The sequence below is a fragment of the Eschrichtius robustus genome, chromosome 10 (assembly GCF_028021215.1).
Source record: "Eschrichtius robustus isolate mEscRob2 chromosome 10, mEscRob2.pri, whole genome shotgun sequence".
Classification (NCBI taxonomy): Eukaryota; Metazoa; Chordata; class Mammalia; order Artiodactyla; family Eschrichtiidae; genus Eschrichtius; species Eschrichtius robustus.
The window spans coordinates 6,421,280-6,439,406 of record NC_090833.1 but is presented as its reverse complement, the minus strand read 5'-3'; the positions used below and the strand labels follow the sequence as shown (position 1 = coordinate 6,439,406).

The following is an 18,127-nucleotide window of genomic DNA, read 5'->3' as shown; positions in this document are numbered from 1 at the left end:
GAGGTGGCGTCCACCAAGTGTTTTCCCAGAGGTCTCCTGTCCTCACCCCACTACCGGGGAAACTGAGGCCCAGGGAGGTGAGGACACGCGCCCCATTCACACCCGGCTCCCAGCCCCTCACGATGGCGGGGTCCTGCAGGGCGGAAGGTTCTACGTGAGACAGAGGGAGACATTCTGTCTCTTACCGACTGTTAGAGACTAGTCCCCAAATATGATAAAAGCCCAGAAAGAACATGCTGGAGACATTCTTCCCAGATTGACCTTTTGCTGACAACCTGGACAAGAGGACCTCAGTAGGACAGTCATAGGGCCACCTAGTTCCCTTGACCATCCTCTCTCTTCCTGAGAACCCCGACTTGATTGTTTGGAGGAGGCCTTGCCTCCCCGACGCCATCCTCCCCAGCACCGACGGCAGCAGACTTTGCTGAGAACATGGCGAAGCTCTTGCTTGAAAGGCCAGTCACACGCATCTGTGGGAGGAGGCCGCGGCTGCAGTGAGGCCTGGCCTCTTAGGGGTGGCCTCACCTCCCACCCCTCAGCGAGTGAGTGGCACTTGGCATTAGGCCGCCCTGCTCACTTAATATTTCACTCCCTCAACAACTGTTTTCCTAAATCGGCTCTAAAGAGCCTTAGGAAACAAAGAGGTGTGGGCACGAACCAGTCTTCCCCCCAAAGCCTGGGGTGAGAGTTTCAACGCTGGGTATGGAAAGGGCCTCCCGCTGCATGCAGCCGCTTGGTGCAGGCACGAGGCCCTCACCCTTAAACGCTGCACACTGTCCGCGGCGTCACAGAAACCAGTGATTATTCCAGCCAAGCTGCCAAGGAGAGGGTGGGCTTGAGCACTCGTGACACCAGACCGCCAATGAAACGCAAACCCGCTGCGATTTCCTGGCCCCTCAGTCCCCACAGTAGGGTCCCCGAAACCCCAGAGTAGCTGCCAGCTGAATTTGCATGCACGAAAAATGGCCTGGACCTAAGGAGCCTCCCCAAATCCCTGCACTGAATCAACGGAATCCTACAGCACTGAGGTCTCCGACAGCTTCCCCCAGTGGGCGGGGCTGGAATTTGGAGCTCCCTGGGTCTCAGGCCCCTCCCCAAGCAGATGGCGCCGGGACTGGTGTCGGGTTGACACAGTAAATCAGTGACATGCAGGTGGGAGCCCAGCCCCCAGCCCAGGGGACTCTGACTGCTTCTGTGACCCGGGTCGCCTCTTTGTGCAACAGAACAGTCCCGCGATACCGTGCCAGAAGTTACACTTTTATTTAACATTTAGAGGATTAACATATAGTTACAAGGTCAGTATAAGCCTTCCAATGGAAGCACTTTATTTGGTTTAATTCCATCTCCAGAGACAAATGGGCAATTCCGTAACCTTTACAATGGCAATGGGCCGTTTACAACACTGAAATGCCTCCAAAGTTTAGAATTAGTGCAACACACACAGATAAACCAAGAAGTTTAAAGGTGCTCGACACCAGGTTAAAATAAAATTTTGGATCACTTTTTAAAGTTTTTTGATGTAAGCACAGGAGGCAGAGCCATTAGGAAGTATGAAGTCGACATTTCTGGAAAAATACTTAGCATCAACATAACTTTTTCATGTTCAGTAAACTTTTCCCCAGTAATTACAGATGTTACCAAAAGGCATTAGAGGCCTCTATGCTGCTGCTGGAGAGGCAGCCTGCTTGCACCCAAAAGCTTCAGGATGATCGTGATACAAACCCGAAGGAAAATCCCATTACAGCTTTCCATGCCTGTTTATTTTTTCCTATCCTGCAAAGGAAAAATTGGGTAAACAACAAGTTCCTCTCTTTCATTTTGTTTAAGTTATTTTCAGGGTAGCTTCTTTAAAAATGAGTTATTCTTACGGCACAACAATATTCTAGCACTGGTGGAGAAATGACGGGCAGTGGATACGAGGGAAGGCTGAGAAAGAAGCACATGGGAAATTCCACGTTTCTACTCTATGTGAACTGCTCTATAATAATATATAGATGATTTCACAGTAGGATTCCCAGAGTAAATGATATACCTCAACTATCCTATAATAACTTATTTCCTTTACTAAGCCCAGCTGGTACAGCATTGCGCTTTCCCCATAGCCACACAGACTGTCAGAGAAGCAAACACCAAGGTTAACATTGAAAAGCACTCATTATCCATTCTTTTTTGGACACAGGTGGTGCAGAGAAAAAAAAAAAAAAGGCACAGGGGATACAAGAGGATACCAGCATATTCTATATTGGGTTTAACAGACATTGAAAGAACAAATTACTGCAGTTTATGCCTTTTCCCCTAGGTTGTAAGAAATTAATCTATCCTGACCCCTAATACGAAAGATGCAACGCACATGCATTCCCAAGGCTCTAAAATCAGATTTAAAAAAAAATGTTTAGCATCCTTGTAGAGTGAAGAGTGGGCAGCTTGACTTGGTGAGATTCCGAAGTTGCTGGAGACACCCGGTCACCCTGCCACTGGGACTGTCCGTAGGCACCACGCACCTGCTGGTCTGCAGGGACACGGGTGAGGCCCTGACTCTTCTCGCCCTTTGGCATCCTGGCTTCACCGTCATCTGCCAAGACGGTCCTCTCATGAGACTCAGGAGCATGTGACAATGGGGCCGCCCCTTGGGTGTTAACGGAGCGGCCCCCAGACGCCCACAGCTGCAGAGGCTCGCTCCGGGGAAGAAAGAGTGAGGGGGTGTCTCACGCTTGCTCAAACCTGAAGCCACTTCCTCTTCCCCTGCTTGCCCTTGGTATTTGCTCCCTCAGGGTTTCTTGTCACCAAGGGTTGACTGAGCCACTCTCAGAGGCTGGTGTGTGGTCAACCCTGGTTTGCCGAGAGGAACCGTTTTCCTACCACTGAACAAAGGCCCAACCCTCAGGACCTGTCCTTTCTGTCCTTGTCCCTTCGGCTCCTGTAAGATTTCCTTGTCTTGATTCATAAGTGTCGAGAAGCAATGAAGACGCTCAGGGTGACCTCCTAGTTACCAAAAGCCAAACCAGAGAGGAAAGATGCTGGTGGCATCCTTGGGCTTCTGACGGCATCCTCGCTCGCAGAAACTCACAGCCAGTGATTTCTCTGGGCTGTTTCTGCACCGAGTAAGCAGAGAAGCTCTGCTGCTCTAAGGCATGAGTGACCACAGGGTACATGACCTCATGTCTTCCTCAAAGATCCATAAGAGGAAGGAAATTTAGCTCAAAAAACAAACTTGATTAATTCCGCTTGGCCTGGAGAGCAGGTGGGAAAACGTGGAAGCTGTAGCCACAGGATCACTTGATGGACCACAAGAAGCACAGGGTCTTTGGTGATGAAAGCACTAGAATCCTAAGATGCGGATCTTGGACTTCATGGAAAGCAGAGAGTCTTCCCTTGGCAATGAGCTAATGCCGAGGTGAGACCCTCGTCCACGATCTGCAGTTCTCGTTAACAGGCGGCCAACGGGGAGAAGGGGGGCTGGGGCCTTCCTTGACCCCATGAAAGGTGGACACAGGCAGGACAGCTGGGCTGGCCCAAGAGCTGGAATTTGACTTTCGCTGTGGACTTTTCCAGGCCACTGAAGACAGGGCCCCAAACAAAAATGTGTGTACGTGTGTGTATGTGAGTGTGCGTGTACATGCCCCAGTGCCCGCCACGGACACTCAGGCTGTGAAACGTTTCAAGGGCCAGTTGTTTAGTACGGGGTGAGGACGCACAGTCAGGAAAGGACCACCGAATACCCAATGGACTTGGGAGAAGATGAGTATTTTCTAACGTAAAGGACACGGGGACACGTGAGTGACATTCGGGCGCTCAGTCCAGCTGGTGCAGGCCTGACCCTCCTAGTTCAGATTCGGTTCGTCTCCCCAGGAGACCAGTGGCAAAGTTTTCACGAAAGGCACAGTGTGAATTGTGGACGGGCCGGGATGCGCCAGGTGGGCTGAGGGCCGAGGCCCGGGAAGGAGGGACCACGCATCAAGCCGCCTTCTGTGGCCCCGAGTTGGATGGGAACCGAGACAGGGACAGACCTCCCCGCGAGAGGCAGCCAGGCTGGGCCAGGGGAGGAACCAGGCTACGAGGAACATGCTGTAAAAAGAAAAGAAAGAAAAAGGCAAGCAGCTGCACGTGGGGATGGATGTCGCTTCAGGCTTAGGTTCCGAGGGCCACACACCAGCAGAGCCCCAAGGCGCTGGCGGGCACCCAGGCCTGTGGGGACAAGCAGACCGAAGGGTTTCTCCTGGGAAGGCTCTCCCGAGGCTCTGGCTCCTGGAACCATCTTTAGGAATCTACAACACAAAAGACAGAGAGAGGAAAAGGCTGTTAGAGTGTCTGGCAGCAGGTCAGGGGCGGGCACTCCGCTCCTCAGTGCAAAGTGCACTGCCCTGGGGAGGGGGGGGGCGGGGAGGGAGCATTTTTAGAGCAATGGGTTACCACAGGGCGAGTCTGAGATAAGGAACTTTCACGGTTTCATCTGCAATCAGAGCAGCTAGTCTTTCCTTCAGGGGTGAGAGGAGCCGCCCAGGAGATGATGTGCCCAGGCACCCGAACTCATCTTTCTCATAAATTGAGTTCTGAGACAGAGAAAGAAACCGGCTTCCCAGAATGATGCCGGAAGCCCAAAGGCCTGGTTCCCTCTCCGACTGACACTCTCAGTTCCTTGGCAGTAAAAGGCCACATCTTTGGTGAAGAGGAAAACCTGTCGCTCAGCGTTTACTCAGCAATAAACAGTGAAAGTTCTTCATCTTGAGGGGACAGAAGAGAAACAGGAGGCAGACTCCACAAGCCCGGAGGTGAACACAGGGTGGGAAACAGAGAAGGTGTCATCATATAAAAGGGGGAAAGGGCAGGATTTTTTGAAAAGCATTTGGCTAGAAAATTCCCCATTATTAAAGACGAAAGAGTTAAATACTCGGATTACACAGAATAATTTTCTCGGAAAGGTGAAAAATCATTTAAAATACACAACACTGAGAAAAATATAACGTTTATTAGAGAGGCAGATACGAGGGTACAACTAAAAGGTGCCAGACAGATTCTTTTCTTGTAGGATAAGGAGAGAGAGAAACAGTCATGTTGGCCATATTCAAACAAAACTTACTCAGAACCCAAGAGTCTACAATAAACTCAAGTGTGGATCAGCCGGCAGGGGGCCTAGCTACCAGTGTAACCGTCCTTCCGGCTCCCCCAGCGGTTACAAAAACAAAAAGGTCATTAGGCATCAGAATCACCAATAAAACAAACAGATAAAAGAGTAAAACATTAAAACAACGAATTCAAGTAATCTTTTTAGTTTTTCTATTGCAGTATATACAAATCTATTGGGGCGGGGGGGGGGGGGGCGCGGTTATGGACATGTTTCACAGAGAGCAATTAAAAGAAACAAAAACAAAACCATGAAAGAGGACAGTCACAATTCAGTTGACCAGTTGGAACTTAACTCTAGTCTAACTATTTTGGCAATTATTAAATAGTCACATGGTAGACACCACACACAAACACAAAAGTGCACTGGCATTACTGACAATAAAACAACTCCTTTTGAGTTATGGGCATCAGAAAGCAGCAGCCCCGCCCACCTGGGATGGGCTTAAGGGGAGGGCAGTGTTTATGGAGCAGGCTGAACAGATTTATAAACAAGGCAGGGAAGGAAGGCTTCTACATACATTATTAACCTCTAAGTGTATCTCTAAACAAAAGGAGAAAACTTTATATACAAGCTGAGACTTTGCTACTTTTATTTTAACAGGTAACTGTTGGAAGAACACAAATTATACTTTGGGTGGAAATGGAAATTTGTGACTCTCCGGGAATGAAGACTTTTGCTAATCCTCTGCGCATTGGCTAGATGGACCTGAAACTACAAAATATCTTTCACTGTTGAGTCACTAGTACATAGATTCATCTGGTAAAGGTACTGAGGCATACAACCTAAAATAATGATCATAATTTATGTGCCCAAATCGCCCCTCCCATCCCCGAAAGCCAGCTGAGCTATTTCCTGAATCAGATTTGCACAACTCTAAAGAGGAGGGGAAAAACAAAAGAAACAACACCAACCAACTTCGTGGAATGCCATACTTTTCAAGTCAGGCTGTTAAAAGACTAATGTTATGCCTCATTTTAAGACATTTTCAGTGCTTAAGTTTGCTGTCTCCAATAATTCACAGTCTGGAAATGAGTTCATCACAGGATAGAAAGGTTAGGTTTTAATATCTTAGGGAGTCACTTGGTTACCTGCCCAAAGCTGTGACCCCCCTACTGCTCGTTAAATCCCCATGGTCAGCTGATTTTCTCGCTGCAGTAGTTAAAAGGAAGAACTGAAATGATTCTCCTGAGAGGTCTGGGGTCAGGGTGAGTGGCTTTATTGATATTACGGCAGCAAAGGTATAATAAAGCAAAAGAAATCTGAATTACAAAATTATATTTTTTAAAAAATCAGGCTGGCCAGGGTCGGTTTCCCACTTTTGATATTGGACCACAGTTGTGTCAGATGTAACCACTGGGGGAAGCTGGATGTAGGGGATCTTTCTGTACTATCTTTGCAACTTCCTGAGAATCTATAATCATTTAAAAATAAAAAGTGTTTTAAAAATCAGACAGTCATTAAGTAAGGTTACTAAATTCCATCTTGGCGGCCCTTGGGAAATGTAAGAGAGCCTTCTGCTACATTCTGCACCAGTCACCCATGCCTCCTGCCAGCTCGTAGACCCTTGATGTGCTGCTGTCAGTTTTAAAATCAGCTTTAAATTGATCTGACATTCTAAAAGGAGCCCACAGTGTAGAAGCAAGGAGCTAATTTCCTATTTAAGAGTAGGAAGGACATGAATAAATAATTTTCAAAGCCAAATAAAAAGAGAATCTCAACCCCATACCTTTATTCTGACTCACTTTTAGCTGGTTTTCTGTGATCTCAGGGAAGATTCTAGAAATGAGCACAGCCATTGGGCATGTCACCCATTTCACTACCTATCCTGCCAATTTAAAAATGCAGATCCCCATGTGACCCAGATTCTTTTAAGATGGTGAAACATAAAACGAGCTAGAAATTCTAAAACAGTTTTCAGTAAATTCACACTTTGGGTCTTAAAGATGCCAATGATTAAAAAACAAACCAAAAAACCCTTGAAAAGTGATGTGCTGGGGTCTGTGTGTAGAAGCAGTTGCTTACAAGGGTCTATTCACAGCCCCACCTGGGCAAGTATGAGCGGAATACAGCTCCACTTCCCACAAAACCTCCGACAGAACAGAATGAAGTGCGCTGTTTTTATGTAAGTTTATCTAAACAACACTAGCACATCTGATCAACTCTGTCAATTGGCAGAAGGAAGGAAGATCAGTAGTCATATGTAAAAATCAACTGGTTGGTCGACCAAAGTTTTCCATATTTCAATTGGTTGTTTAGGATCATATAGACATAACCTGAAAACACGGTGATCTAACAACTATCTTAAACATGTTTAAGGAAATATACACACTTTTGGTACCAATCTTATTCTTTACTTATTCTGTACTTCATTGATGACTTCCTTCGAAGTGAATGACTGTAAAATTCAACAAACTAGCGTAGTTCAGTTTATGAAGTTACAAAATGTAACATTCTAAGGTAGTTCAATTTCTGGCAGATACTACATATAAATAAGAGAACTGAAGTCTTCTGCACCCCTAGGATGTGCATGGACTTTTAGATTCAGAAATACGGATTAGAAGCTAGAAGGCAACTTTTTGGTTATCTACAGATGCTGCCCAAGAAGAAATGTTTATCGGATTTCAAAGGACACAGTTGTAAATTGGCAGCTGGCAGCTTTCCAAGTGAAATGTCATTAGCAAGTGAAACTTGATTATCGTCAAAACCAGCCCAGGAAATTCAGGTGTAAGATGCCTGAAAGTCCACCTCGTCCCTAAAGGAAACTGCGACGCTCCCCATTCAGTCTTTTGAAGAACTGCCTGTAACAGTCATAGTTGTGGGAGAAACAACTCCAATGTTTTAAAGTTTTTTGTGTTTTTGGTTTTTTTTTTAAGTTGTATTAAATATAAGTCTTAGCACCTTTGGCATTTTTGTCCAAATAGACTTCGACGTACGAAGTGGGGACATAACCCTCTTCATCTTCGTTTCTCCGGATGCGGGTCCACCCGTCGCCTTTGTCTTCCTCTATAACGTACACCGTTTCTCCTTCAACTACTGAAATGGTTCCTTCGTTCTGACCTGAAAAAGCAATATCAGAGAATTTTAGGCTTCTTGTCAAATCCGGGTTGAGAGCACAGCTTTGCAACGACGAAACAAGTGCAGGAAAAGATGGATGCACTGACCCTTCTGCTCTCCTCCCACACAGAAGCTTCCAGGTCCTCACCTTGCGTCTCTCTAGGACCCTCTTCTAACTCCTCCTGGGAGCCCTCTCGTTCCTCCCTCCCAGAACAGGAGGAATTTTCCGCAGAGGAAATCTTGGGTCCGCTTCTCTACTCTTCCCTGAAGGTACTCCTATGGCGTCAATTACATCTCTTTACACAGCACCCCGGCTTTTCTTTCTCCTGTTCTGGTTCTCGTCTGAGGTAAGGTTCCACGTCGCCTTCTGCCTGAAGCCCATTTCCACCTTGATGGTACCCGGGCACCTGGAACGCGATAGGGGTGAACCCGGACTCACTGTTTTTCCTCCCAAACTAGATCCTCCTCCCACTTTCCCATTTCAGTGGACATTTCCATCGTCCCAGGAATGCAACTTCAGGGATCATCTGTGATTTCCTCCCCTCTTTGTTTCCAACTTCCAATCAGACACGCGTCTGAGCAGTTTATTGGCTGCAGCATCTCTGCGTCCATTCCTTAATCAAGGCCCCGAACACCATTTGCTAAGATAATTTCAAAAGACTAGCCACCATCGCCCAAGCAGTGTCCTGAAAGGCAGACTGTCTAGGGGGCTGTTAATAGCGGTACTGTGGGCGCGGGGCGGGGAGAGGGATGGTGTGGACGTGAAGTAAAACCGGGAACATTGAACCTGGCATTTCTCTTTCTCATTTTGTCACAATGAATATTTAGTTTATTAAAGGCTCTAAAAGTCCTAGAGTAAAGGGAATTCCCTGGTGGTCCAGTGGTTAGGATTCCGTACTTCCACTGCAGGGGGCCCAGGTTCAATCCCTGGTCAGAGAACTAAGACCCTGCAAGCTGTGAGGTATGGCCAAAAGAAAAAAAAAAGTCCTACAGTAAAGAAATTCATTTATCCCAGGGCTTCTGAAAATGATCTGAGCTCTGATTGCTTCTTTCACATCATCCTTATCAGCATCCTGCAAGATGCCGTTTCAAGGCTCATTAGTTTAGGAAACACTAGGCTAGTCTTTCTAACCAATTTCCCTGTCTTCTAACTGATTCTACACATACGACAATAAATGTCTCAAGGTACAGCTCTGCTTGTGTCAACAACCTGCTCAAATACTTTCAGTAGCTTCTCGACATTTGCCAAATAAAATCCAGACGTTTCTGTTACCCATACCCCCCACTGGCACCGCCTACACCCTCATCTTACCACCTAAGACATCTGAGCACCAGCCATACAAACCCCATGCCTTCCTCGCTCCATGCTTAGCAGTGCCTGCCTGTGCCTCTGAAACACTTCAGCACGGAGAGTTCTCCAAATCCCCTTAAGGAAGTGATCTTATCCTCGCGTGAATCCCCCATCACTCTGTAGCCCTCCTCTGGTGAATATTGCAGGCAGCCCTCTCTCTACGTGTGTCTGCTTTATTTCCTCCAAAGGTGGATGCCAGAACATACCATCTGCCTCCCACCCTTTCAGGGGTCTTTACAAGACAGAAGTTCTATAAGTATTGAATGAATGGATGAAATAATCATTATTCCATACTATCTGCTGCAATTAAGCTCACTCAAAGTTGTTCAAAAGTACAGACCCAAAGGTAAAATATACAGCCATCGACCAGATCATAATCATAATCACAAATACCACGAGCAGAGCAAAAGAGCAATGAGGGAAAGTTCTGGACGACTTCAAAAGAAAGCCTGATCACAGAAAGAGAAGAGTGACTCAGACAGTTCCCAAAAAGTGGGGAAATTAGGTGACACGCAGTGTTACCTTCGAACGTGTAGAGAGCTTTACACGTCCCTATGGCAGGGAGGGACTCCTCATCATCAAACTCATCGTCGAAATCCGTGGCCAGCACCTTGACCTCACTCTCCTGACTCTGCTCCTCCGTGTAACTGCCATCCGGGCTGCTCAAGAAAGCAAAACACACAGCAACTATAGCCACTGACCCCAGCGAGGACTCGAATTCAGCCCCCGCGAGAGCAAAGTGCTTGCAACCCGCCCCCGTCCCCACCTCCCGACGGTTGTAACTAGGACCATCTTCAATCACCCCGCAGGCTTGGGCACCATCCACGGGGAACTAGACACCTGCACCATGGGAAACATCACAGGCCAGTCATTACAGACGCTTGGGATCTAACAAGTACCTTGTGCTCGTCTCTGATTCCAGAATTGAGAAATAAATACGAAGCCAAAAAAAGCAGGCGCCGTACAGATACTGTACCTCTCCCGATCCTGTGCACAGCTGTTGACGGCCGGGGGATTCTGCACATCGTACATGCCACTCTGCCGACGGGCCTGTTCGCTGCGTGCTGGGAGTCTGCCTTCAACCTCGGCCAGCCAGGCCTGCAAACAGAAGCCATGAAAGACTCTGGTCTGAGCTCAGCTGAGGGCCTGACCATGCAGGCTTCAGGCCCCAAATTCGGGCTGCTCGTTGGTCATTGAAGCAGACTGGAGAAGGACCCCCTGGGGGCAGAGTCTCCAGTTTGTGTGCCTTGACTGTATAAATGTACCCGAAGGCAAAGTTGGAGAAGTACAGGCAAACTTATATTTAGCCACTGCTCATAATGTGGCAGAAAGACACTGGCCTCCGTTACACTCCTGGGCTTTTTAAGCAGCTGTGTGATTTTGGTTAAGTCACTTCTAGTTCCTTCTGGTTCCCAAAATTCTGTGACCATGAGGTCACACTGGGAAACATGAGGGTCCTGCCACACTTGAGCCATGACTCAGTTTGAAAGCCACACTTCCCATTTTTGTTAAGGAGTGTAACATTTTTCTTTTTTTAAATAGTGAAGAAAACTCACACATAGGAAATCAAAGTAGATCAAAGTATCTTCAGCAACATTTGAAATAGTGTAAAAGAGGCAAAAGAATCAAAATGATCAGCAAAGGACATTTCTAGGTTCTAAAATCTCAAATGCTAATACCTTATTGACAGATTCTAGAAAGAATGAAAAAAACCATATTTGACCTTTTATGGCTAGAAATAATCTATTCTGGTTGGAATGCTCAGTTACTAATTTATTTTTCCAGGCTCTGTAGTCTTTACATTTCGAGGGGGAAAAGAAGCCTTCTGTCCACAGCTTTTGAGTGCCCCACTCCCTCCTTAAAAGATTTATTATTTGTGTTTCTTTTTCATTTCTTATCTGTGTTTCCCATTGGTTTTCACATATATCATCTTTTGATAACGGATCCTTTGAAAGAACAATAACATATTTCAATGGTTATTTCCCCCCCAGAAGTAAACTCTTGTACTTATGATCAATTGATTTGCGACAAAGGGGCCAAGACAATTCAAGGAGGAAAAGGTCTTTTCAACAAATGGTGCCAGGACAACATAAAAAAGAATGAAGGTGGACCTCTACCTTTAACCGTATACAAAAATTAACTCAAAATGAACCATAGACCTAAATGTAAAAGCTAAAACTATAAAACTTAGAAGAAAACATAGCATAAATGTTTGTGATCTTGGATTAGGCACTGGTAACTTAGCTGTGACACCAAAAGCACAAGTGATAGAAGAAAAAAAAAATGATTCCATCAAAATTAAGACTTTTGGGGACTTCCCTGGCGGTCCAGTGCTTAGGACTCGGTGCTTTAACTGCCGTGGCCTGGGTTCAATCCCTGGTCGGGGAACCAAGATCCTGCAAGCCGTGTGGCGTGGCCAAAAAAATAAAAACATAAATAAAACTTTTGTGTTTCAAAGGACACCTTGAAGAGAGTAAAAAAACAATCCACAGAATGGGAGAAAATATTTGTAAATCATAGATCTGAAAAGGAATTTGCATCCAGAATATATTTTGAAAATTTTTACACTGATACCAAAGCCAGGCAAAGACACTACATGAAAATTACAAATATCAATGGTCTTTTAAAAATTATCTTTTTGATTCACTGAGATGATGGACGACTGTATATTCCCAATTATACCCACTGTCAACAGGAGATGAAGCAGAACAACTTAAGTGAAACACTTAGATGAAAAAAAAAAAACAAAACGAACACTGTATACAAATATAACCTTAAATAGTGTCCCTTTTAAGGGACACCATTAAAATAGGATATGCTGAAAAGCTGAACACCCAGTGGATGACAGTGTCTTTTTCCTTTTATCGTAACTCATGAGACACCTGATTTTTCCAGCTGCATCTCTCGCAGGGAAAGAAACGCTGGCGATTTACAACCATATGCGTCTCGTGACCCCTCCACCCACTTCTATTTCTTTTTTTTTTCCAACAAAGCTTTTCCACAACAGCTTTTTCCTACCTCAAATTTCTGGGCCTCCAGTCTCAGTTTTTCTATATTTTGGCTGACTTCTGCTAATTTGTGATCCAAACTGGCGGGGTCTCCCATTTGCGGATTCTTTAGGTAGACATCTTTCATTTTTGTGATGGCATCTCTGAAAAGAAGAAGGGGCAGAACGTGGTAAAGGTTAATGCTGTCGTCAGCCAGTCATATTCTCCCACCACCATGAAAACTACGGGAATGAGGGCGTGGCGAGACTGCACCGCGGTGTGGATTGGAGGGGGATACTGGGTCAGCCTCCCTTCTAAAACGTCTCTATAAGGATTCTGCTACCAAGGTTGGTATGATCCAGAGACCCATATTTAAATTCCAGTTGCCTTTTCGGAACGAAATCTCCCTCTTGTCTTTAGCGAGTAAGAAACATAAATTAATCCTGCACATCGCTTTGCCCTACATAACAAGAGACAAAACCCCAATATTTCCACGTACATGTTTTGCATGCAAACCATGGGTCTCGTGGGCTGCAATGTTTACCTCATGAAGAAGCGCAGGTCATTGCTTTGGGAATTTTAAAGATTAAGTTAATCAATGATTTCAACTATTAAGAAACGGAGCCCACAGTCAGGATCCGTGACAGGTGGGCAGCGGAGCCTTAAAGCTACACACTGCAAGATCCCACACCCCTCCTGCAATCCTGTCTGGAAGGCCGCCCGTAGCAGCTCTCTGAAGGTTGTTTCTAGGACCAGAGAGCTCTGCTAACTGGAACCCTGGCTTCAAGGGACTTCAGGAGCATTCGAGTTAAATTTAGAGCAAATGACTCCCTGCCGAGGGTGAGGGGCTAACTTTAATGAGCTTCAGCAAAAGAAACTCTACACCAAGCACCCAGCATAAGACCAACAACACAAACTGTATTTTGAGTCATGGGAAATAGTTTAATCAAAAATACAGAAATAGGGGCTTCCCTGGTGGCGCAGTGGTTGAGAGTCTGCATGCCGATGCAGGGGACACGGGTTCGAGTCCTGGTCTGGGAGGATCCCACATGCCGCGGAGCAACTAAGCCCGTGCACCACCACTACTGAGCCTGCGCTCCACAACGAGAGGCCGCGACAGTGAGAGGCCCGCGCACCGCGATGAAGAGTGGCCCCTGCTTGCCGCAACTAGAGAAAGCCCTCGCACAGAAACGAAGACCCAACACAGCCAAAAAAAAAAAAAAAAAAAAAAAAACAGAAATAAGTGGAAGAGAATTTCCACAAGTCCTCACCACCCCTCCACCTGCCCCCTTGCCTCTGAGCCCGTGTTGCCCCTTGGTGGGCACAAGGAACCCTCTGTTCTTCCCTAAGACCACATCTCCACGGGAGCCCTCCACCCACTTGCCCTCCCAGCCCACTTACCTCGCTCTACTTTCTTTTATTTCCACTGCATGTATCTCTTCCCAACATTATATGACTTGTTATTATGCTTATTGTTTATTGTCTGCCTCTCCCACCTAGAACAGCAGCTCTCCGAGGAGCTCTCTGGGCTCAACCCCTTTACGAACATGATAAACCCCCAGTGACCGGACGACGCCTGGCGCACTATAGATGCTCACTAAGTATTTGTTACATGAATAAATGTCCCTACAACAAACAAACTGCAAGGTCATCCACATGTACACAAGTCTTCTCTTGACTTCATGGCCTATACCTCCAGTACCCTATTTCTCTGCAAAACTTCTCAAAAGAGTTGTTTAAAATCACTATCTCCCATTCCTCTTGCCCAGGTCTCTCCTAATCAATCTCTGCAGGTTTTTCAATTTTGTTAATCATTTCAAGGAACCAACTTTTGGCTCTGTTCATCCTCTCTGTTGAATGTGTGATTCTTTCTATTTCATTAATTGATACTCTTTCCTTTATCGTTTCCTTTCTTCTATTTTCTTTGGTTCAATTTGCTACTCTTTTTCTAACTTCTTGAGATAGATGCTTAGCTCATTGATTTGCAGCCTTCTTTGTTTCTAATATGTATTGGAAGCTTTAAATTTCCTTTTATAAGCATGGCTTTAGTGACATCCCAAAAACGGAGATGGAGAATGTACATTAAGGTTAAGGCTCAGTTCTGTTTCATATATTTTCTAGTATCTATGATGACTTCTTCCTTAATCTATGTGTCACTTAGAGCCACATTTCTTTCTCTTTTTTTTTTTAAGCAGTAAAAACAGATTATATTTAAAAAACACAAAAAACAAAAAACAATTGCAGTCGGGGAAAAGACACCTCAGTTTAGAGCTGGGTTCAATTCCTAATACAGTAAAGATAGCTGGGGATTTTTAGCCAATAAGCAGAATGAGGGACTCAGTGGATGGAAAATCAAAGGTGAATGGAGTGATTCCTGCTAAACCAACTTAACAGGATTCTTCCTGATGTCATGCCAGAGTGATAGATAACAAGGGTGGGGAGCCTTTCTAACTTGACTGAGCAGGCTTCTTGCTATAACTGAGCCAATGCGGAGAGCCACATTTTATTTTATTTTATTTTTTAATGGGGTATAGTTGTTTTACAATGCTGTGTTAGTTGAGAGCCACATTTCTTAATTTCTAAATTTTTGTTATTGATATCCAGCTTAATTGCAGCCTTCAGAGAACATACCTTGAATGATGTCTATCCTTTGATGTTTGTTGAGATTCATTTTATACAACCAGGATATGCCCAATTTTTGGAAATGTTCTATGTGTGCTTGAAAAGAATGTGTAGCATGCAGTTATTGGATATCTGTGTATTAGGTCAGTTTTGTTAATTATATTGTTCAAATCCTCTATCCTGACTCTCTGCTAATCTATCCTATCAATTACCGAGAAAAGTGCATTAAAAATCTCCCACTATAATGATGTATTTGTATTTCTTGTACTTACGTCAGAAGGTTGATAGCATAACCTTTTCTATATTTTGAGGTGATGCTATTATGGTTCTACAGATTTAAAATTGTATGTCTTCTTGGTGAATTGAGCTATTTGTTATTTGAATCATTTATTTTATGAAGTTGATCCTTTTGAGCTGAATAGTTTGGGGTGTTTTTTGGCCTGAAAGTCAGTCTTCTCACACCAGTTTTCCTTCTGGTTGGTACCTGCACGGTCTGTCTTTTTCCATTCTTTTTTTAAAAAATTAATTAATTAATTTTTTTTTTTTTTTTGGCTGCATTGGGTCTTCGTTGCTGCGCGCAGGCTTCTCATTACAGTGGCTTCTCTTGTTGCGGAGCACGGGCTCTAGGCATGTGGGCTTCAGTAGCTGTGTCTCGCAGGCTCTAGAGCACAGGCTCAGTAGTTGTGGCACATGCGCTTAGTTGCTCCACGCCACGTGGGACCTTCCCAGACCAGGACTCGAACCCCTGACCCCTGCATTGGCAGGCGGATTCTTAACCACTGAGCCACCAGGGAAGCCCCATCTTTTTCCAGTCTTTACTTTCAACCTTTCTGCACTTTATGAGTTGGACGTGTCTTTTGTAACTAGCATACATGTGGGTTTTAGTTTTTTGTCCAATCTGAAAATCTCTTTTAGTTGGAACATGTAGTCTGTTCACATTTAACATACTGATTCATTTTATTTTACAAACACAATATGCCAGGCACTGTCCTCAGCACCTGACATACCCTGACACACTTAATCGTCATAGACAGGCATATTAACTCCCTTTTCAAGGTGAGGAAACCGAGGTACTAAGAGGTTAAGAATCTTGTCCAAAGTGTGCAAAAGAAACAGGTGGAACCAGATTGGGATCCGGGGTGTCTAGTGTGCTTGGAATTTTAAATCTTCCACTCTACTTTGTGCTTTTGATTTGTCCTGCCTATTCTATATATTAATATTTTTTCTCTCCTTTCTTGACTTTTTGGATTGATTATTAAAAAAAAACAAAACTGAAAACAAAAATCCAACCTTTTCCAGATCATGCCACCTCTGCTCAAAACCTTTTATTTTCTGTTCCTCCTGCACAAAATGTAAGTTGCATGAGAACAGATGTTTTTGATGTGTTGTTCATCACTTTATCCTCATTGCTATACCTAGAATATTTCCTTGTACACAGTAAATGCTCAATAAACAGAGGTGAAGTGAGCGGTTGAACGTGATTTGCCTTATTACCAGCAAGCGCTGCTCTGGGGTTTCAAACGTTAACCAAGTTCCATGGCCACAACCCAAGTGACAGAGAAACTTTTCTGCATGATATCAAACAATTAGAGAGAGTCTGTCAACAACCTATAAAATGTCATTTCAGATATTTGAGTCATAACTTGTTACTCCTGTGCAAAATATAAGTGCTCACTTAGTAAACAGCAGGAGGTTTATAATACATTTATAAACCCTTTTATATTTGGTCCCAGATGTTATAAAATGTACAAAGACTTTTATTTATAAAAAGTACAAAAAGTTTTATTTCATAAAGTATATTTTTAATATAAAACTAGAACAAAGTTCATCATATGCGTTCCTCTTTTCAACATACTGCAACAATGTTTATAAAATGATCTATTTTTCAGGAGTTGCTCTCCCAGAGATTAAAAAAAAAATCAAAACCCACTTTTCTTTTGCATGTACTTAAACTGACTGCCTCACCAAGTTTGTTTGTTTATTTTTTGCACAACCAAGTTTTAACCCCAGCTTCAATATAACTAAATTTATGTAGGACTACAATTTGGCCTACTTATAGAGCACAAAATCTCAAGTTATCTTTTAAGTTCAACTCGCTATTAATGATGATTCACTTAATTCCCTCAGTGAGAATATAGGTGAGAGAATAAAAAGTAGCTGTTCTTTTCTTTTTTTTAACTGGAGTACAGTTGATTTACAATGTTGTGTTAGTTTCAGGTGTACAGCAAAGTGATTCAGTTATACATATACATATCTAACTTTTTTTTCCAGATTCTTTTCCCTTATAGGTTATTACAAAATATTGAGTATAGTTCCCTAAAGTGGCTTTTCAATCAGGATTATTAGCAAGTATCCCCTAAATGATGTGAAAGTATTATTCGTTATAAATGTGGGAAGGAAGTGCAAATGGGAAGAGATATTGAATCTTTTCCTCCTTTTTTCTTTTTTTTTTGCATATGCACCAACCTACCATCCCTAGGATCAAACTTACAGAACAGCTCAGAAACCAGGGGACTCTCACCGTGGGAGCCTGGGCAGATGGGCAGATGCTTGTCAAGAACAAGCAAATATTTACACCTCTAATGGCTGGTGATGTGTATAAGACGTACTGTGACTTGTTTTCTAGATACCATCAACACACTCTATAGAAAGACAAGAAGACATGAGAATCTATAGGAAGGCTGATTTTTACTTACCCTCAAATAGAAAGACAAGTACATTTTGTATCCAAAGCTCGGACGTGGGGCAAGCGAGAGGGTGGGGGTCATGCCACTTTGCTCTTCCTCATTTGTACAAAACCTCACCTCTACACTCAGGATAGAGAGATAACAGGAGTTCCCTGGTGGCCTAGTGGTTAGGATTCCAGGCTTTCACTGCCACAGCCCGGGTTCAATCCCTGGTCAGGGAACTAAGATCCTACAAGCCACGTGGTGCGGCCAAACAAAACAAAACAAAACAAAAACAAACAAAAAAAACCCCACCGGGGCT

The 18,127-nt window shown here is 44.3% G+C and overlaps 1 protein-coding gene across 7 annotated transcripts in view; it reads right to left on the bottom strand.

Annotated features, from left to right (window-relative positions):
* Positions 1 to 1,236: 1,236 nt before the first annotated feature.
* Positions 1,237 to 18,127, bottom strand: part of FNBP1 (formin binding protein 1) — a 147,864-nt gene continuing 130,973 nt past the window's right edge. For 3 of the 7 annotated variants that reach the window (XM_068553614.1, XM_068553617.1, XM_068553618.1), the window contains 4 exons: positions 12,549 to 12,681; positions 10,507 to 10,628; positions 10,053 to 10,192; positions 4,948 to 8,182 (listed from right to left, as the gene is read on the bottom strand). In XM_068553614.1, the coding sequence (XP_068409715.1) occupies positions 8,004 to 8,182; positions 10,053 to 10,192; positions 10,507 to 10,628; positions 12,549 to 12,681 (574 nt within the window). In that variant the 3' untranslated portion in view covers positions 4,948 to 8,003. Of the gene's footprint in view, positions 4,266 to 4,947; positions 8,183 to 10,052; positions 10,193 to 10,506; positions 10,629 to 12,548; positions 12,682 to 18,127 lie in introns of those variants that run through there. The other 4 variants (XM_068553615.1, XM_068553621.1, XM_068553619.1 and 1 more) reach the window with 2 other exon arrangements.